We start from the raw sequence: 22,764 nt of genomic DNA on the forward strand, positions 1-22,764 counted from the left end.
GATTAATATCATGAGCATCGATCCACGCAATTGAGATCGATGACATGCTTCAATCAAGTCAGCGAGCCTGACCACTAGATCCCGTTAGTCACCTTTTATGACAAGCATGGGTTGCTGAAGACCTGTTCTACCCCGGAATCTTCACGGGTTATCTAGACTGGGTGTAAAGTATACATGTTTATGCCATCCTTAGTTAATTTAATCCAGAAACTTACTGCCCATCCTTGGCTTTGCCCTTACATACAATGTGTATCCAATGCCAACAAGTTCCTAATTCCATCTGCTTGTTCATGCCAGACTCTGTTGTTGAATATGATACATTGTGGATCAAAGACTCGTTGCAAGAAACGCCATCATACAGTTTGAGTTGTTTTAGAATGATTATAAATTACACCTTTTCAAGTTGTTTTGACTTGTAGGTGATAAATATTTCTGGAACAAGCACAGTAGCAGGTTTTTTAACTTAATTTTGTTGACTTGGTCTATTAAGTACCATATTTGTTTGGTGTTTATGAGACTTAAGAGAGCCAGCGTTCTTCGGCACGTTGGCTGTGAAGTTGTGTGAGGGGCAAGGGAGGAAGCTGCTGGAAGTGAGTTGCTATTTGGACTAGCTGTGTTAAGCAGCTGTCAAACAGGCTGTAGACCCACCTCTATGCTATGCTGCCAATTTATAGCGTTGGAACACAACCATACCTCTCACTGTTGCACATTACAACAGTTGCCAAACCCTGACATGGCAGCAGCATTGCCAGCATATGTCCAGAGCACATCCTTACCTCACTGTGGTCGTTGAACAAACTGTTCGTGCCACGGACTTGTGGTCCATTAGCTAACCATTTACATACCTGTAACTTGTAGGTGTCGAACTCACTGTTAAAAGCTATTACTTGTGGTTGAATTAACTGTTTATATCAACGGCTTGGGGTCGGTGAACGGACTGTTTATTCCCTTGACTTAGGGTCGGTGAACAAACCATTTATACCATGACTTGGGGTCGGTGAACAAACCATTTATAACCATGACTTGGGGTCGGTGAACAACCCATTTTTACCCATGACTTGGGGTCGGTGAACAAACCATTTATAAGCATGACTTGGGGTCTGTGAACAACCCAATTATAACCACGACTTGGTGTCGGTGAACAAACCATTTATACCCATGACTTGGGGACATACTTTACCTGTGTCAGATTGAACAGTCAAGAAACTGACTTTCACAGGAGATATTGCTTTGGTGAGATCAGGCAATATCTGCTGGGATATATTACTACATTGAAGTTGCTGCACTATGCTTTGCAGACCATGACATCACAATCAAATGACATCACTATTGTCATTACCACTTAATAGGATTAGCTGTACTTACATTCAAGCAGTGTCTGAAATAACTGCCCGCCTGCCCATGGCTGGTAACTTTTCTGTTGGGCCGCATGAAATTTTACTCCACCTGCCCGGCTGTCTGTCAGATAATTTTAAGACTACTTTTGTATTCAGTTTGACTGTAACGCCTCATGTGTTCTCAAGTAATTGTGAACTTTGCATTAATTCAACTAAATTACGATGCAATTTGTCTCTTCCTCTTGGTAATTTTTCAATATTAATAATGTTTGAATGTGAGCAGGTAACTGTGAAGATGGGCAGCAGCATTTATGGGTCACCTGCCTGACTGTCTTGAGGGGGGTTTAAAATTATTTCAAACACTGGGCTCAAGATGCTTGTTATTACTGTTTACAAACGTAAACTTTGGCGGAATAATTTCGGATGATAAATAGAATCTCATCCTCGTGTCTTCCAAGCTCAAATGTATAAAGACTCTTTGATAAATGTAATAATATCCAAGACTGGCTGAGGGTATTTGTAACTTTTATCAACTCATCTTGATATATTTGATCTTGGAAGACATGAGGATGAGATTCTCTTTGTAACTGTCAATTCGGAAATAATAGAATTATTTTTCTTCAAATAGCTATTAAGTGATGGGCAGATCTACAAAACTTGGAATTAAGTGTGCTTGTTATATCTCAGGCAGATGTGAAATCATGGACATCCTGTATGGCCAAATGTGACATGGGTATGACATCATAACATTCCCACCGGAAGTATGATCGGCCGTCACATGCACACAGCCTACAAACATGTTGTACAACGTACACAAACTCTCACAGAATGTATTACACCTGCATTTGACAGGATAACGAGATCTGCATGTAGAGAATTGCATGTATGCGTTGAGGGAATAGAACTAGTTTGAATTTCCAGCCTGATGTGTTTGAATGCAGGTGTTCACTGACAGATTTCAATGTTTTTGAAACTGGATTCTAGTTATGTTTGGAGTTGTTTATTAAACAAGGACTAAGGGAGATCATTAACCACAGCTATTTAGCATTAGTTGAGTTCATACACTTTGCTGTAGCATAAAACACAAAAAAGCATTTATTTCAAGATGTTGTGTTGGGATTGCTGCAGTCAATTTTTGAGTCGACTAGCCTGAATACATCCCACATACTTTTTCAGAAGCTTTGAATCTGAGCATTGATAAATTTTAATAAGCTAAGCTAACAACATTGAACCATTTTACAAGGTTCAGGCTTCAGTACCTGTAATTGTGTTCATATTTGCTCATTGGTTTCTATTATTTCACAGACCAGCTTATGGATCTCGTGGGAGATGAAGGATGAGCTGATAACACCACTGCAGTCTCTGGTGGGCAACTTCTGGGACGGTGTAGAAGCATGTGGGGGCGTGCAGAACCAACACTGTGTGCCCCTCCTTCAGAGTCTGGTGCACCTACTCAAGTCTCAGTCAAGGTGGGTGCTACTGATGGTCGACTGGAGACTGGGTAGGGTGGATGTAGATGGGTCCTGATGGTGATGGTGTTGACTGGGTAGGGTGGATGTAGATGGGTCCTGATGGTCAACTGTAGCCTGGGTGGGGTGGATGTAGATGGGTCCTGATAGTGATGGTGTAGACTGCGTAGGGTGGATGTAGATGGGTCCTGATGGTGATGGTGTAGACTAGGTAGGGTGGATGTAGATGGGTCCTGATGGTGATGGTGTAGCCAGGGTAGGGTGGATGTAGATGGGTCCTGATGGTGATGGTGTAGACTGGGTGGGGTGGATGTAGATGGGTCCTGATGGTGATGGTGTAGCCTGGGTAGAGTGGATGTAGATGGGTCTTGATGGTGATGGTGTAGCCTGGGTAGGGTGAGTGTAGATGGGTCCCGATGGTCGACTGTAGCCTGGGTAGGGTGGATGTAGATGGGTCCTGATGGTGATGGTGTAGCCTGGGTAGGGTGAGTGTAGATGGGTCCTGATGGTGATGGTGTAGCCAGGGTAGGGTGGATGTAGATGGGTCCTGATGGTCGACTGTAGCCTGGGTAGGGTGGATGTAGATTGGTCTTGATGGTGGTGGTGTAGCCTGGGTAGGGTGAGTGTAGATGGGTCCCGATGGTCGACTGTGGCCTGGGTAGGGTGGATGTAGATGGGTCCTGATGGTGATGGTGTAGCCTGGGTAGGGTGAGTGTAGATGGGTCCTGATGGTGGTGGTGTAGACTGGGTAGGGTGGATGTAGATGGGTCCTGATGGTGGTGGTGTAGACTGGGTAGGGTGGATGTAGATGGGTCCTGATGGTGGTGGTGTAGACTGGGTAGGGTGGATGTAGATGGGTCTTGATGGTGATGGTGTAGCCTGGGTAGGGTGAGTGTAGATGGGTCCTGATGGTGATGGTGTAGCCTGGGTAGGGTGGATGTAGATTGGTCTTGATGGTGGTGGTGTAGCCTGGGTAGGGTGAGTGTAGATGGGTCCTGATGGTCGACTGTAGCCTGGGTAGGGTGGATGTAGATGGGTCCTGATGGTGATGGTGTAGCCAGGGTAGGGTGAGTGTAGATGGGTCCCGATGGTCGACTGTGGCCTGGGTAGGGTTGATGTAGATGGGTCCCGATGGTCGACTGTAACCAGGGTAGGGTGGATGTAGATGGGTCTTGATGGTGGTGATGGTGTAGCCTGGGTAGGGTGAGTGTAGATGGGTCCCGATGGTCGACTGTAGCCTGGGTAGGGTGGATGTAGATGGGTCCTGATGGTGATGGTGTAGCCTGGGTAGGGTGAGTGTAGATGGGTCCTGATGGTGGTGGTGTAGCCTGGGTAGGGTGAGTGTAGATGGGTCCCGATGGTCGACTGTAGCCTGGGTAGGGTGGATGTAGATGGGTCCTGATGGTGATGGTGTAGCCAGGGTAGGGTGAGTGTAGATGGGTCCCGATGGTCGACTGTGGCCTGGGTAGGGTTGATGTAGATGGGTCCCGATGGTCGACTGTAACCAGGGTAGGGTGGATGTAGATGGGTCTTGATGGTGGTGGTGGTGTACCCTGGGTAGGGTGAGTGTAGATGGGTCTCGATGGTCGACTGTAACCAGGGTAGGGTGGATGTAGATGGGTCTTGATGGTGATGGTGTAGCCTGGGTAGGGTGAGTGTAGATGGGTCCCGATTGTGATGGTGTAGCCTGGGTAGGGTGGATGTAGATGGGTCCTCATAGTGATGGTGTAGCCAGGGTAGGGTGGATGTAGATGGGTCCTGATGGTGATGGTGTAGCCTGGGTAGGGTGGATGTAGATGGGTCCTCATAGTGATGGTGTAGCCAGGGTAGGGTGGATGTAGATGGGTCCTGATGGTGATGGTGTAGCCTGGGTAGGGTGGATGTAGATGGGTCCTCATAGTGATGGTGTAGCCAGGGTAGGGTGGATGTAGATGGGTCCTGATGGTGATGGTGTAGCCTGGGTAGGGTGGATGTAGATGGGTCCTCATAGTGATGGTGTAGCCAGGGTAGGGTGGATGTAGATGGGTCCTGATGGTGATGGTGTAGCCTGGGTAGGGTGAGTGTAGATGGGTCCCGATGGTCGACTGTAGCCTGGGTAGGGTGGATGTAGATTGGTCTTGATGGTGGTGGTGTAGCCTGGGTAGGGTGAGTGTAGATGGGTCCCGATGGTCGACTGTAGCCAGGGTAGGGTGGATGTAGATTGGTCTTGATGGTGGTGGTGTAGCCTGGGTAGGGTGAGTGTAGATGGGTCCCGATGGTCGACTGTAGCCTGGGTAGGGTGGATGTAGATTGGTCTTGATGGTGATGGTGTAGCCTGGGTAGGGTGAGTGTAGATGGGTCCTGATGGTGATGGTGTAGCCTGGGTAGGGTGGATGTAGATTGGTCTTGATGGTGGTGGTGTAGCCTGGGTAGGGTGAGTGTAGATGGGTCCCGATGGTCGACTGTAGCCTGGGTAGGGTGGATGTAGATTGGTCTTGATGGTGGTGGTGTAGCCTGGGTAGGGTGAGTGTAGATGGGTCCCGATGGTCGACTGTAGCCTGGGTAGGGTGGATGTAGATGGGTCCTGATGGTCGGCATGTAGACATGGTAGGTAGGCTGTAGATGTTTCTTGATGGTCAGTGTCATACGATCTCAACTCGCACTGATAGAGATGGCTGTGTAGTGACACTAAGCCTTTAAGGGCCAGAACACTGAGTCCAGTATATCCATTGAGCTCCTGAACTCACTTTCAAAAGAATAATCCAATATGTTCAAAGTAAAACATACTGAAATTAACTCTGAACGTTTAAGATAGAGCACCTGTATTTCAGTACAATAAAGCTACGCTCTTCATTACTTTAACTTAACTGTACAGATGTATAGTCAGCTTGTTTAAGGACAGTTTCATGACCGTCAAGGGGTGTTGCGATTCGCCGACTGTGCAACGCGATGCTCTGTGCCACGATATGAGAATCATATCAGTGGGTGTTGTATCCATACTAAACAATACTGGCAACAGTGATGTGTAAAATGGTATGTACTAGGGCTGGCTATCGATATAGATCAAAGAGATCAATAATCACTAACTAAATAAAATCAAATATATTATCGATAAATATTGGAGAAGTAACTTAAGCAAATATGCTAGAAAGTCCTGGAAAAAACATATTTCACACCACTGGTGAGCAGTGACACATTTATGCATGGATTCTTTATGGACATTTGAGACATAACAAAAGCAGTTGCTTCCTGCCTTCTACAATTGACATGACAAGTCTGTTTCGGTAAATGTAAACTATATTTTCTTACAATGGTTTCTGTAATTTATTATCAATGACAACAATTTCATATCGATGATCATTAATATTTCTTCCCATCGATAATAATTCTGATTATTGATCTTCTTAGCCAGTCCTTGTGTGAACTCAAAATTGTGAAATACTATTTTAGCTTGTATGTACAAGATGTGTCAAGCCAGTGTATTATCAGTTGACCGAAATCTAAAAGATATGTGTAGTTGGGCTTTTATTAGTTTCTGTCAAAGATGGAATGTTTCTGTAACATGCAAAGTGCCAAGTTTTCGTGTATCCTATCATGTGTTGTGTAGCAACTGTATAGACAAGAAGTGTATCGTATCGCAACAAAGTGTATCATTACAGCCCTATCCCCGACAACCATCTTACCCTAATTCCTCCACCACAGTTACCACTCCCTCTACAGACATCAAGTGCAAAATCAGTCCTTGGATTCCTCAATGTCTAAAATGGGGATTAGATGGCCATGTCAGGTAGAATTTATCATTAATACTGACATGGCTAAACACCAGGGCTTTGTTCCACTAGACTAAGTGAGCAGATAAGTCTTTGTGTTGGGGTTATTAAGCTATGTGCCAAGATTGCTTGGTGGACTGGGGCTCAGGAAAGACTTCAGCTGTGACCTTGCGTGTTGCTGTGATCAGGTGTTCAGATGTGCTGACACTATCAACCACAGGTTCACCTGGTTCAATACGCTGGAGGATGATATTTAGATGCCACTCACTCACTCACTCACTCACTCACTCACTCACTCACTCACTCACTCACTTAAGAGGCAACTTACAGGATCAGGAGGTCAGGTTTGCTGACTTGGTTGAGGCATATCATCGTATCTCAATTGCATAGATCAATAGTCATGATGTCAATCAGTGGATTGTCTGGACCAGACTCGATTATCTCAGACTGGCGTCCGATAACTTGAGTGTATCATTCTCACTCACTCGACCGGGAAAGAATAGGTCTTCCGCAACCCATGCTTGCCGTAAAAGGCGACTGCTTGTCGTAAGAGGTGGCTTACGTGATCAGGTGGTCAGACTTGCTGACTTGGTTGATGCAAGTCATCAATCCTAATTGTGTGGATCGATGCTTATGATGTCAATCACTGGATTGTCTGGTCCGGACTCTATTATTTACAGACCGCCGTCATATAGCTGGAATATGGCTGAACGTGGCTTTACTCACTCACTCACTCACTCACTCACTCACTCACTCACTCACTCACTCACACTGAAAGGGTTGTTGTCATTGGGATGTTACAATCCACTGATGTATGATGACGGACGTCCTGACAATATAAAACATGATTCACCTACCAATGTAAGAGTTCACGTAAGCTTATGCCATGGTACTGTACAAGTCTCTTACCTGTTTATTTTCAACGTCTCTGAAACTACAAACATTGGCATGAATTGTCCGAGAAAAGATGTAATGAGATATTGGTTTGAGGATTCTGTTATATAAATGGCCACAAAAGCCAAAATGATGCAGACTTCATCAAAAGCAAGATAGACTGTATAGATGCTAACTATGAAGCAATTTTGTGTAATATATTTGCATACATTTTAAGTGATGGCTATTTCATATTATTTTGACATATCATGTATACAAATATGAGAACTAGGTGAGCTACAGAGCATTGTGGTTATGCTTTTATTGGCATATCCATAGAGGTAGTTTATGATTAGTTGTATTAAGTTTGATTCTGTTTCATTTTCTTAATTGACAGAGATAAGCCAAGGTGAGATTTTGTTTCAATATGGTTGGTACTGCAAGTCACTTTATCAGATCTTAATGAAAATCAAGTTGCAAGTGTTTCTGACTTACTAATAAGTGTATCTTTAAATATCTTGTATTATTTATCCCTGTATATGTATGGTTGGTATACCCTGGATGCTGTCACTGCCATAGCTTCAGTTTCAAAGGCACAACACTAAAAATAGCTGTGAAATTAGATTGAACTGTTCGTTCCTGATTTTAATCGTGGCAATACCACTTGAACTTGTCTCCCATTGCAGCATTATGTCTCAAAGACAACTGGGAATATCTGGCAGCATAATTAAATCCCCCTCACCGTCTTAATACTCAGGGAAACATCTTTTCCACTATAAAATTAATTTATTGGATTTCTTTTCTTATTTTATGTTTTGTGGAATCGCTCGTAAAAGGCAGAAAGTTTGAAGTACTGTATGCCAACGCTATGTTGTAAAGAGACAGTTGGAGTGGTTTTTGATTTCAAGCTCATGAGAGAGAAATTCTGTACTAAGATAGTGATAAGAGAGATGTCATTTCTGTAACGAAGCTATGATAAATGGGTCCAGGGTTTTTATCATCATTAATAGGATGGGGATATGATATACAGGGTAATGAAGAATGTCATTTGGAATTAATGGTATTAAATATTTAACCCAAATGAATAAAAAATGAAATTTGAAAAAAAAATTAGAAGTCATTTTTGGAAAAGTATTTATTATGATCCATATATGCAGGAAACAAGGAATTGAGCAGTTTCATTTGAAGTGTATGAGTGAGCATGAAAGTAGGACATTTGTGATTTGTTGATGATGGGATTGTTAAAGGACTTGCAGTAGGGCTGTATCCATGTTTACTCTAACTGTTTTGTTGGGACATCTGCACTTGTGTTTATTGTCATGATGGTGGACTAGTGAACCAACATTCAGGTTATATAATCCTTGGCAACATGTCTGGGAGCAGGCTCTGTAGATGCTTTCCACAAATTTCTAGCTTTCATTTTTTATGTTGTTTACTTTTCAGTATGTGTTGCAAGTTTCTGCACATTGTTTATGATGGCACAGTGTTCTCTGTTGAAGTTAAATGTGCACAATGTTTGTTTTGTTTGCACTCTGAGGGAACATAAAACTATACACAAATCGAAATGGACTTTCGTCTTGACAGTCTCACAGCCATCATTTAGATGATCTATGTTTTCAATGCAAAAATCATTAGATCGGGTTGATTATGAAAATGGCATTTCTCATTATTCTGTCAGAGTTATTCAGGAGGTGGTAAGATTACCTCATTCAGATGTAAAGATGAAAAATGAAACATCTATTTTAGCATTCTCCTGTACTGGTGTACTGTTCTGGGGCAGAGTAGGTGCTCAGTGTTCCATGCCTGGTGTAAGAGTTGACTAATGTGGTTTCGGTGATCGCAGTTTGTCACCTGCTAAATTGTATGTTCTGCTTACCATATTGGCATATATCATTGCTCATGTCACCTTTTCTGATGTTGTGGATAGAGCATCGGGCTAGAGATCGGAAGATTGCTTGTTCGATAGCTAGAATTGTCATGCCAAACGATGTTAAGAGATGGTGCTTGTTTTTACCCTCGCACTTGTCATTAAGGAGATAGCTGTTATACTGTGTGTGAGTATAACAAGATAATTTAATATAGCAGTAATATTAGTATAAAATAACATAGATAACTCCCTCATCACATCTATATCTGAGAAAATCCAAGTTCCTATGTGTAGAGAGTGTATTTTTATGGGTAAAATATTGGATGGGTAACATTATTTGATTGCATACTGTTTCTTGTCATTTCTTGTGCTATGCCCAAATGGGGTGGCCTATTGGTGAAAGTGTTTGCTTGTGCACACTCATGACATGGTTTGATTCCTTACATGAATGGCAGCATGTCATGCTGTGAACATGGCTTTGCAGATCAGGTGAAGTTAAGGAACCGTGGTCTATGAAGTGACCATGTTTGGCATGATTGTCATAAGAACTAGGGGTGAGCTGATACAGCAAGGTCACGATACATAGGTCACGATAGGACATGTATCACAATGCGTATTTACATACTTCTTGACTATAAATATTTCACAGCAGATTCAGAAGGAACATCTAGCTTTAGCAGTGCCGTAGCCAGCCTGGGGGCAGGGAGGGCAGTTGCCCCCCTGGATTTTTTTTTATAGAAAACAGTTTTATTTGAATCATGAAAATACAAGTTGGAGACAAGTGATACTTGTACAAATATTTGACCCCCCTGTCAAAAAAAGTTAACTATGGCCTTGTTTAGACACATGTTCGAGGGAGCTGTTTTTAATAATGAACTTGTAACGCTAATTACAACACATTTTGAGATATTTGACAAACATGCTGGGGTCATTTAACGAGAAGTAAGTCATTTATTTTATCAAGTGTATCGTCTTGTATTGGTACAGTAAAAAACATATCGTGTAGCATATCCTTGCATGAAAACTCACAGTGCACGGTGCACTGATGTATTGTTTCACCCTCAGTAAGGATGGACTAAGAAGGATTGGGTGGTTACAAGATGGTTGATTTGTCATCATGATCATATAGCATTGATCACATCTTTCACTATCAACCATTGGGGTGCCTGGCCAAGGCCCAGTTATTTAAAGACAATTATGATACAGCTGGAATTTTACTGAATGTGACATTAAACAACATTCACTTGGCCACAATGTGGTAATTGTATATATCTTGTGTATGTGGACCTAGCCACCACAATGCAATAGGACTTGACAACAAATTCACTTCCAGTATCTGTTCTTCTTAGTCACTGTCAAAATATTTTTTCCCCTTCATCCCCCTCCTGCCAATGGAATATTTTCTAATTGTAGACATTTGCAGTTTGTAGAAAATGTATGTCAGTTTTACTTTTACACAAACAAGCTGACATCAGTGATTTGATAACCTTGGTGAACTTGAAGAAGTATTCTAGTTGAACTATGCCGTAAATGAAGATGAATTGATCTGCCAACGGCCCTGGTGATAAAGCTGTAATATGGCCATTTGTGACATGAAACTACACTCACTCACTCACTCACTCTTATCTTCCAAGAGAATTAAATAGAAATAGAAAAATTTAAAAAAGATCAAATATTCTTTTCTCAAACATCAAAACTGCCAAATTGGTAGAAACTGGAATTTGTTGATGTGAAACTAGATTTTATTCTTTTTTGTATTTCTGGGAAGCAATTGGAGGCAGAGATAAACATATAACTTGAAACATGCAGTCTGTGGCCAAAACTTTTTTGGAACCTACAAATCTGAAATTGTCTCATGGAATCATTATGAGTAGATTGTAACTTAATATATGGTCTGAGGTGCTGGGGTAGCCTGGTGGTTGAAGTGTTCAGTCGTAAACATGAGGCCCTGGTTCAATTCCCAAAATGGGCATAGTTTCTGGAGTGCTCCGCCGTGATATTTACGGAATATTGCTAAAAGCTGCATAAGACCTCCTTCTCATATATGAACTGTTATAAGCTGAGCGACTAGACAAACCATTGGCTGAAGTGTCTGACTGAATGTGTTTGTAATAATTTCCTGTTTCAGCATTAAATTAACATGTCAACTGTGGATTTGGAGGTGGTGATGGGTAATGGTGATTAACATCTGTACAGAAATTATTCTGTAATAACCGATCATAATACTCATCGTTGGATGATATGTGAATATACCAGGGACAGCATTATTGATAAGAAAAGCTTTTGTAGGTCACACAGAACATATTCCTCCCTGCCAATACCCATGTAATTGAATTTACTGGGTGGATGAAATCATGCTGCTTATTTTCAGGGGGTAGGGTTTATTGCAGCATAAAAACAATCTTTTGTCCAGAAAGCATGTAATTGTTAGGAGCCTTGTTTGCATGAGCTGATGTCAATACATGCACCCAGTTCCCTGGTCAGATCTTGATAGCTGGGGGGTATTGTTGCTCCAACAAAAAACAGTCATTACCTCATTATTAGGACATACTTGCTTGCATTGTACCCGAGGGGCGTGGAAGGACACTCTTGAGGTCATGAGGCAGTCTGGGTGCACACAGTCTGCTATGTTAATAGTACAAGAAACGACCATGAACGCGATGCGAACAACATGGCGGTTCTCTTGTTGAAGACTTGGAATGTAAAATCGTCAATTTGGAGCTTATGATTTCCCAGCAAATTCTTTTCTTTGTGCCATGTGATGTTATTGTGCTAGTAAAGACCTGAATGCTTGAATACCTGGGTTATATTTTATATTCAGAGGAAGTCTGTGTTAATGCTTTGATACAATGAAAACACAAATTGAAGTATTGGGTAAACTTTGTGGAATTTGTGCCTGGTGTTAAAAGCAATAAATTGCTTTTTGAGTTAAGGCGTCATTTGGTGGATTTTTTTATGGCTGTCGTAACTCTCCATGGTATCCATTCTGTGAAATTGAAATTTGCACGGCTGCCAGGGGAGATAATTCGGTCTTTTACAGCCAGAGCATGGCCTTGCACTCCACACCCAGTGCATTCAATCCTACTGTAATACAAGAAATTCACATTAGAGGGAATTGAATCAAGGAACTATTTGTTATGCTTAAAGCAATCTCAGTACCAGAGTACAGCCGTTTCTGAAGGTATGTGGAATGTTTGCACATGGAGTGAGGGTGTTGCACCTGGTTGTGTAATGTTTTGATTTGAAATATAACAAGGTCATTTTAATCTGAATCTGAAAACTACTAATTTCTTCACAATGAGCACTTTTCAAGTGTGTAAACTTTGATTTTTAACTCTGAAATTTTGACCTTTAAAACATCTGATATATTTAGTACAGTTCTCTAGTCCTGTGTTATTAGTTCTTCTGTAATAAAGGATTTAACCTGATATCCTTAAAGCTCTCAACGCTACTGTCGAACCAGTTCGACAGAGTTTGTCACTAGCAGTGTTTCGAATAGCATAAGGACACCCTTTAACAAAACTTGCCATATCTATTTACCAAGAAGTGTGAAAATAATTCAGCAGGCTAAAGGTTAAGGAGACATAGGTGGTCCAGTCGTTTGTAGAGTCACAATTCACTTTGCAGAGTTACATCCCTTAGGCATACCAGAATCCTTTGATCATTGGAACTGAATCCCAGATTCGTCATGACTACGTATCAGCATCATACCCATACTCATGGGTTTCACCAAATTGGTAAACGTGGAAGACTTCGGGTCTTTCTCAAACATCAAGCTGACAAGCTGTGATATATATGAAAAACTTTTCAAAGCAGCGTTAAACCCAACTCACTCACTCACTGACACTCATATCCTAAATTTGTGTTAAGTATCAAGGTCAGATTGTTTTCCATTTTCAATGAACTGGTCACCATATTGATGTTGATTTGAAAACTGAAACATCATCTGGAGAATGATATTCCAACATGGTAAGTGAATTACCTGTCAGAATGATCTGCCAGGCTCATCTGCCCAGCATCTTCGCTTCAATACACTACACTAAATCTGGAATGTAGCAAGAATTTTCTTGACCAGAAGAACACAAAGATTAGTGAATATGGTTTATGTTAACAGGTGCCTTTTATGTCAATTCCTCTGCAATGAGTGACCAAATGTCCGTGTTTCATCTCTGTCTTGGCCATGCTGTGGTCTGTGAAGACATCTAACAAGGATGAACATGGCTGTTGTTTAGCTCCAGCTGCAGCAAGCCACATGTCTGTGCACTGGGACATTCTCAGCTTGGCCTTCTGGGTAGAAGGATTCCGTTTTGTAGCATTATTTGACACCAACTTTTCAGCAAGTGATCAAGGCTGCATGTTAAACACCTAGTTGTCCACAAATTCATGGCTAGTTTTATTTCAAGAAGACTTGATACTGTAAATCTTGAAATTAACACGGGCATGAATTAAATGTGAAAAATGCGAGTGGTCTTTGCTCACATAATTAACTTTGCATTTACGTCTCCAAAATGACTATCAACAATAGACTGTCTCACTTTGCATTTACTTCTCCAAAATGACTATCAACAATAGACTGTCTCACTGCACACTTTGGATAGCGGAAACCAACTTGAATATAAACACTAACACGGTTTATTGAGCAACAGTTGTAACAAGTATATAACAATGTCATGCAAAGAATAGGAATTAAAGAATGGGTATCACTGCATTTGTGAAAATATTTCAATGAAACTAGCAAGTACAATTATTCTCAATTACCACTTGGGGCAAGGGCTCATTTTTCAAAAGAACTGTGGCCCTGAGTTTGGGCCCTGTAGTGATGACAGGATTTGCTTATTGTGGATTTGAGACCTGGAGATTATGTTCATTGTTTTTTCAAAGTAGTCACATATCGATAACAACTTATTTAATTACTGTAAAGGCAACGTTTCAGTATAGATGGTTTTACTGTTGTAAAGCAAGACTGCTTGACGACGGTATAAGGATCTATACTGACATGTGGCCTTTACAGTAATTAAAGATTTGTTATCCATAAATTGTCTACTTTGTCATCTGTCAACGTCTAAGTAATTCTTATCAAACAATTCAAAGTAGTAAATACCTAAAACCTGCATTAAACAGAAGGATGCCAAAACCTTAAAAAACATTCACACGAACGCACCACTTGTTGAGGGTTGGTGGTCTCGACAGCAGCATGCAGCGCACGGGCGGCATGTGCAATTGTGTGCAGCGGGGAACTCTGTCCCTGGGCTTGTCACTTTATAGTCATGCTTTGGTAGAGAGCAGCCATCTTGACGGTGGCCTCTGACAGTGTCAGATTAGGGCACAATTGTATTTTTTGTAAAGTCAAATGGAGACTTTAAGAAAACCAAATAAGGGTTTAACATAGTCAAAAAAGGACTAAAATATAGTCAAATAAGAACTAAAACATCGTCAAATAAGGACTAAAACATTAAATAAGGACAAATCGTGGTAAGTTGTGAATTTAGAAATTGTTTCTGAAATCGTGGGTTAATTTAAATATAGTGTAAATTTGAGTTTCAATTATTAAACAGACATTAACTTAAAGTTTTGTTGAGTTATTTTTAAGACTTCCACTGCGTATCATGCATCACTTCTGGCTTTTCTGTCGTATAAACTGTGATATGTTGAAATACTGAAACTCTTACATTTTGTAATTGCATGTGATGTGGAGGAAATAGTTCCTTTTATTCCTTCAATGAACTGTAGACAGGCAAATCCCTGCCTCTATCTCACACTGTATTGAATGTTTTTATGACTCCTTTCAAGATGGGGTACAATTTGAGAGCCAGGTCTTGGTTCCCCACCATAATGTATCCATGCAGGGTAGCCTAGTGGTTAAAGCATTCGCTCGTCACGTTGAAGACCTGGGTTCAATTCCCGATATGGGTACAGTGTGTAAAGCCCATTTCTGGTGTCCCCCGCCGTGATATTGCTGGAAAATTGCTAAAAGCGGTGTAAAACCATACTCACTCACTCACTTATGTCTGATTCTGATATATCTATAATTGTTGTTTTACCATATCCAATTAAATTTGATCATTGCAACCCTTTCTTTGCACTAGAACAGCTATCTCTGTGGATTCCTTCAACAGATATTAATCAGAAATTCATGACAAGAACGTTTTGACTGGTTTGCAGCATGTTCAAGGGTGTTTTATTGTGATTCTAGATGGGAGGATGCCTGCTCTACATGTCGTAAAATCCTGGAGTTGAACCCGGACCTGGTTGACATCTGGCTGTTGGCTGGCGACCTGTACGCTGCGTGCAAGGAGCTGGAAGGAACTAGACATGTAAGTTGTGGTACACAATGTCCACCAGTGTCTTTCCTAGACACCAAGATGCTACTGTTCCCACCTTTAATGAATGGGAGAAGGGCAAGACTTGACCAGTCCACTATTGGCTGTGCAGTGCTGTGTCCATTAGGTATGCTAGAATCTATGATTATGGGTGTAAGTCGCAGACTTGCCCTGGTTATGATTATTGGTTTATCATCAGTGGGTTGCACTGTGTTACATGTCTGAGGCATGTCACTTTAGGCTTCCTCCCACAAGATCCTACATCACATTGGGATCCGGGTTAGAATTGATCCCCAGCAACCTATGGAGGTAGATCTTGATGGATCAGGTGGTCAGACTTGGTGACATGTTTAATACTGTGTCATCCTACCCTGAATCATGTCACAGGGTGCTGTCATATGTCTATAACATTGCTGAGTGTGGCGTTACACAACAAACACAGACACATCTTACATGCCGTGATTGCTGAATTGTTCAAAGTGGCACCAAACCCAGCAGACTCCTTCAGTTTTATGAACAAACGGACTTGAGGTTCAAACAGCATGCTGAGATGAAAACATGTACTTCTCTGATACCACACAGATAAACTCTTCATTGATTTCTTGCTGTGTGATTTAAAAGAATTTTTTTATTTTAAATCCCAAGTACATCAGTAGCCATGTCTGAGAGATCATAGAGGTTACCTTTCTCATGCATTGCATATTGAAGAAAGGTTGGTTTTTTTCAAGTTTCATTAGTAATGGAAACAGTATGTGTGGCAAGACCTGCAAAAATATCATTATTTGCTGATAAGGTTTACATGTGTATTCCCTCTGAAGTTCTCAAGACTTCCTGAAATATTGAATGTTATTTTTCAAATATCTATTTGTAGAATTCTTGTTTTGTAGAAAGTTTATTGTTACTGCAATAAGAAAAATGTCAAAAATGAAACAAGAAGGAAATTTATGTTGTTGAACATACTTTCACTGTATGTTTGTAGGGGGCACAGGTGGCCCAGTCGTCTAAGGCGCCGCGATTCGCTGTGCACAGTTGCGTCCCTTGGGCATGCCAGAAACCTATGATTGTGGGTTTGAATCCCGGTTCGCCCCGATTATGTTTCTAGGTTTGTCAGCATCATACCTGTGCTCGTGGTTTTCACTGAAGTGGTAAACGTCTGAGACCTGCATCACTTCGGGCTTTTGGCACCATTGACCCACTCTGACAATGTTTGTTGACATGGAAACCATGCAGGGGATGATGACTACTTGTGATAAGAAACATGTGCAAGTCTGGTCACATGACCAGATGGTGCTGGTTTCTGCAGTCAACACAGGCAGGAAGTAGACTAAATCATATGTCACCAAACGTTGACATTGGCTTTAAGTTGACACCAGAAACGTCCATCTGAGAAACGTCTGGGCTAGATTTGTGACAAGTGTTTTGCACACATGTGAACATGGTCGGGATCATACTTCTCATATTTGTCAGATTTGTTTGTTTACTGTTGTGTTTTTTTGTGCGGAGAATGTTGGCACAAATGTTTCGGTTTTAGGCCGTGAGTCGACAGCTGCTTGTATGTTGTACATGACAGTCTGGGCTGCGCTCTCCCTGTCAACGTCCTCCGTGTCTAACTCACAAACATTGTAAGAGGAGAGATGTTGACATATGCACAGCTTGAGTGTGAATTTGAATGTTAGATCTACCAGCATACATTATTCAGTTTTCCAAATTATGTGGAGATCTTGGTCATCTATTAAGTGCAGTATAAAATCTCTGGTCCTGTATTTCTGAAACCTGATCCATTCTTTTCTGATATTCAAATCAAATCCATCTGAAGATCTGATAACTTTGACATATGACCCTTAATAAGGATGTCACCTTGTGGTGGAAGGTAAAAGGGATGCTTGCTTGCAACCACCCGGTCTACTATTCTTGACATCATTATGTTGGTTGTTCAGGGTTAGCACGAGGGCACTGGTGCACCATGCGCCCAAATTGGTGCAATTTGCTGCAGTGTGATATGTTGGTGTGCCAAGATCCTATGACTGAGGGTTCAAATGCCAGATTTACCCTGATATGATCCTTGGTTTGTCAGGACCATACATTTGCTTATGGCTTTTATGGCTTTTATGGCTTTTGAACTGACATGGTGTGATGTGACTAAAATACTGTTCAATGTGGCATAAAATATTATAGTAATTGAATGGAGAAAAAGAAATTAAATGGGTACTGACTCTGTTACTATCTGTATGCTTGGTCCAGATCCCTGATAACATTTGCAGAAACGATGTGAGCTGGTATGTGACTCACCTCACCTCACCTCACCTCACCTCACCTCACCTCACCTCACCTCACCTCAGTCAACAAGTGCTGCAGAGTTTTGGTCAATATTCAACTTGTAAGAAGGGACTGTGACTTAATCACTGGATTTTCTTGTCGATTATTTACAGGCTGATGTCATATAGCTGGAATATTGCTAAGTGTGGCATTAAACAATAAACAGACAAACAAAAATTACTTGGTATTACTGGAGAAGTAAGGACAGACATGACTATGTGAATGTTGGTTCTTGCTGCAGTCAGCAACAAACCAACTGTGTCACTCTGGCCTGTTAGTATTCAGGACCAGACAAACCAGTAGTTCAAGCATTAGCAGTGGCGACACTTAGTTAATCTGGTCACACATTCTCTCCATTTCAGTTGTGTTTTATGACAAGCATGAGGTGTTGTTTCAGATGCATCTTGGTTTATACTGGTCTAAAAAATCTGTCAAACAAGACATCCTATTTTTCTTTCCTGACAATTACAGAAATACATGCAATAAAGCATATAAAAATGGACGTCACATAACATAAGCACAGGAAAAAACTATGTAAAGCGTTTTTGTCAAGTTGGCATCTTGATTTATTCCGGCATAAAATGTTTGATGTTTACAGATATTCAACGAAGCAACATCGGCGCACCCCTTCAGTGCCAAGCTCCACTTCTACATGGCCAACTTTGAGCTGTCTCAGGTTGGTTGACACTCAACATGCTCTGCTTTATATCGCTCCTATGTCACTGTCACCTTAACCCTCTCCCACTCATCACTAGGGATCAACCTTTTGATATTCTGGCGGGGGAGATGGAGTCTCGGATAATACAGAAAAAATATTATTTTGTCTTGAATTTTACAACAGCAACATATTGTTCACTTGACATGACAGATTTGTCCTGAAAAGATATTGTTGTGAAAATGATTTAAAAATAAAATTGTTCAGCTTCTTTAAAGGAAAGCAGTAATGTCTAGAAGCTTTGACTGAAAACAAATCTGGTCTTTGGAAGCCCCCAATCTTAAATGACCTGTCCCTTAAGGGGTTAACTTGGCTGTGCATGTCATGTTGTTGAGCTCATATTACATAGTGCCTCCTTGGTCGTAGTCTCGTGTACATCTATGCCAATGAGAAGGGGTAATCAGTTAAGGGGTTAATGGCACTATCAAATTGATAGTGTTGGAGTCTTCACCTTGGAGTGTCAATGTTAGGGATGAAGTGTTGTGTAATCTGGAATTCGATACAAAGTGTAGGGTATTTGTTTTGATGTGGCCTAATCTCTTGATGTCTGTACTTTGTAATCGGACATTCATCCACCTCAGAAAACATTGGCAGTAATGATGGGTATATTGAGGTGTTATTTCACCATTAATCCCTGTAGCCTTAAAAGTGTGTAACATTGGTGATATTATACTCTGGTAGGGTACACGTTCAGTCAGCTGGGAGGAGGTAGTCATGACTGGGAATACATTATGCTGAGACGGTGTGACGCCGTCGGTGACGACTGTGGGTGGTTGGAGGTTTATGAACACCTATTGGCACGCTTGCTTGTACCTGTGAAGATTAAATGACTTTAGGATGTGTTAAGATGATGGAAGGGGAAATTGTAGGAGGGCAATTCTGTGACGGGGTTCTTGTCGTTGTTATGACCTTGAGTGTTACATACAGGAGACAACTTGTCACATGTCATTATGGTTTTATGACAGTTTACTTGATGATTTAGTTTACTTGATGATTACCGGGATAAGATGCGACTCAGTCTTCATTGGCCAGGTATATGAAGGCAGTATGATGCCGATGAAAGTATGTAATTGTTTACTAACACGTTACATGACACAGAGTTGGTAGGGTAGCCTTGTGATTGTAGCATTGGTTCTACATGAAAGGCCCCATGTTTGATCTTCTTCATAGTCAATGTTCCTTATTCATCGACCCACTATGATACGGCTGGAATATGGTTAACAGTGACATTGAACCATATTTGCTGACTTTCATGAGAGTTGCAATTAAATTTCTTGAAAACTGGAATCTATTGTGTTTTAACAATGTATAAAGTTACAAAACATTTAACTGAAGGCTGAATTGAAATTTTGGGTTTCATCTTCCTTATTCTTTCAAATTGACATATCGGTACAAGTACTGTAGGCGATGTGACGGTACAGGTGCTAGTACCTTGTCAAGCAATGTGACATTGGTACAGGTGCTAGTACCTTGTCAAGCAATGTGACGTATTGGTTCAGGTGCTAGTACCTTGTCAAGCAATGGGACATATTGGTTCAGGTGCTAGTACCTTGTCAAGCAATGTGATGTATTGGTACAGGTGCAAGTATTTTGTCAAGCACTGTGATGTATTGGTACAGGTGCTAGTACCTTGTCAAGCACTGTGATGTATTGGTACAGGTGCTAGTACCTTGTCAAGCACTGTGATGTATTGGTACAGGTGCTAGTACCTTGTCAAGCACTGTGATGTATTGGTACAGGTGCTAGTACCTTGTCAAGCACTGTGATGTATTGGTACAGGTGCTAGTACCTTGTCAAGCAATATGACGTATTGGTACAGGTGCTTGGACTTTGTCAAGCAATGTGACATATTGGTACAGGTGCTAGTACCTTGTCAAGCAATGTGACATATTGGTACAGGTGCTAGTACCTTGTCAAGCACTGTGATGTATTGGTACAGGTGCTAGTACCTTGTCAAGCAATATGACGTATTGGTACAGGTGCTTGGACTTTGTCAAGCAATGTGACATATTGGTACAGGTGCTAGTACCTTGTCAAGCAATGTGACATTGGTACAGGTGCAAGTACTTTGTCAAGCAATGTGACATATTGGTACAGGTGCAAGTACCTGTATCAAGCACTTTCTTGATAAATGTACTAGCACATGTACCGGTATAGCATTGAAAGAATAAAGAAGTATATGACCTTAAATCAACTCAGTCTTCATCGTTACTACATCTTCCAAAATGTTATCTTTTAATTGATACCTTCAAAAAGTGATGAGTTAATTCAGTTAAGTTAAAAATAACTTCAAAAATATTCTTTTATGATTCTTGTCCACTTTAAGAGATATTCATATTTTTTTTCATTGCACTCTCATATATCATTGAACAGTTCCAGGTTCACAACAACAGCTTTGATGTAAGGAGACGTGTCTATTGCCACATGTTCAACTGTCAGTCGATATGCTAATAGTCTGATGACAGAACAATAGCCATGTTGTGTCAGGCCCTTTTTTCACCATCTTCCTGAGACATAAGGGGCAAATAATGGAGAGGGGAGGAGCTTATTATCTGAATCTAACCCATATCTGGGGCATCTGAATCCATGAAGATGTAAGGGCTGTGATACAGGTAATCCATATGGGAGATAGATGGGTACTTGTTGTTAAACTCCTTCTTGCTCTGATCTGCTTCAGGGGAGTGTCGACCGGGCCCTAGAGTCTCTCGAGCAATTTGTCATCCGCCACTTTGATGTGGACATGAATGATCCTGGCTCCTGTGATCCCAACAAGCTCTTCTGGTATACCTGCTTCTCAACCTCGACAGTCGCCCTGATAACGGAATCGCAAACAGCTTGAATTAATGGACTTATCAGTCAAAAACTATGTGGAGATTCGCAATCATCTGGAATTGTGTTTAAGGGAATGTTGATTCCTCTTGTGTGACTTTTTTCAGAAAATAAGTAATTTTTTAGTACACTGAAATTTTGTTTTTGTGCGAGTCATTTTTCAAGAAAACATAATTCAATGACCTGGAATTTTATTAAAGAAAATTTTGTTTTGTTTTTTCTTAAATGTTGTGAAAAATGGACACTATTTTAGAACATTGAGTTCCTATTCTTGTGTATACCCATGACACTATAAAAAAAATATGTTTCTGAATAGATTTTAAAAAGACAAACCTTAGATCACTGAATTTTACAAATACAGAGTTAGAACCTAATCAGGGGTGATTTGGGGGATGTAAGAATAAGAAAGAATCATATTGAAATTTCTTTGAATTTTTAGTTTTAGTTTTTTTCAAAGATTATAATGTGATTGCTGACATTGCTAATCACATCAAGATTTATGCGGTGTACACAACCTCTGAATAACGTCAGCTGCAGTATGTTGAGATTATTGTGCAGTAAATCTATTTGTCAGGTGCGGCTGAAGTAGGGGTGGCCACTGGTGGTGTGATACTGTGCAGTAGATTACACACAGCTGTGGGGGGATCAGTCAGGCACATGGAGACACGTGGGGGAAAGGTGGCCCCATGAAACTTATAAAACTGATCATGGCATGATGCTAAACTTCATCGGGGGCAAGTTAGGGGATGTAACCAGGAATATTATCTGCCATGATGACAGGCTTTAATGGTTTAGGAAGATTATGTTTTTATGGTTATGGTTATGGGGATGTTTGAAAATATTTTTATTATTATCAGTATGAGATATGATGTGGCTTAGAAGCGGTATATCATCAAAAACAACAAATCTGAAACGCTTTATTGATTCATATAGATTTTAATGCAGAAATGTCATTGTTTATAGCATGTTTAGCAGTGTTTGAAAATTAGGTATGAAAGGTTGGGGTCCTTGAAATAGGAGCCTACTTTCAAATACTACAAAGCAGCAACCTCATCTTGATAACTGTTAAAGATGTTATAGCTTGTGATTTTTTGTTCAGAGGGAGTGACAAGAGTAGAGGGTATTAGTTAACCATAAATAAATTACTACAGGTTTCTGTAATATCTGTACTATTGGAAAATGAATACTAAAGTTTGAAGAAGTAAACTGTTGTCAGCAGCCATTGGCCAAACAGGTGCTCAAGGGAGATAGAACACTAGCAAGAATATTAAGATTGTTCCACCTTCAAC

General features: G+C 40.9%; 1 protein-coding gene across 2 annotated transcripts in view; it reads left to right on the forward strand.

The window, feature by feature from the left end:
• The window catches only part of LOC124111911 (zinc finger C3H1 domain-containing protein-like), a 107,840-nt gene that overhangs the window by 70,411 nt on the left and 14,665 nt on the right, over positions 1-22,764 (forward strand). Inside the window, exons 24-28 of one of the 2 annotated variants that reach the window (XM_046471820.2) lie at positions 2,643-2,806; positions 7,826-7,837; positions 15,489-15,609; positions 18,530-18,607; positions 21,324-21,427. In XM_046471820.2, the coding sequence (XP_046327776.2) occupies positions 2,643-2,806; positions 7,826-7,837; positions 15,489-15,609; positions 18,530-18,607; positions 21,324-21,427 (479 nt within the window). The remainder of the gene's footprint in view (positions 1-2,642; positions 2,807-7,825; positions 7,838-15,488; positions 15,610-18,529; positions 18,608-21,323; positions 21,428-22,764) is intronic. The other variant, XM_046471828.2, reaches the window with a different exon arrangement.

This window comes from Haliotis rufescens, unplaced genomic scaffold, assembly GCF_023055435.1.
Source record: "Haliotis rufescens isolate VD_foot unplaced genomic scaffold, xgHalRufe1.0.p SCAF_5, whole genome shotgun sequence".
Lineage (NCBI taxonomy): Eukaryota > Metazoa > Mollusca > Gastropoda > Lepetellida > Haliotidae > Haliotis > Haliotis rufescens.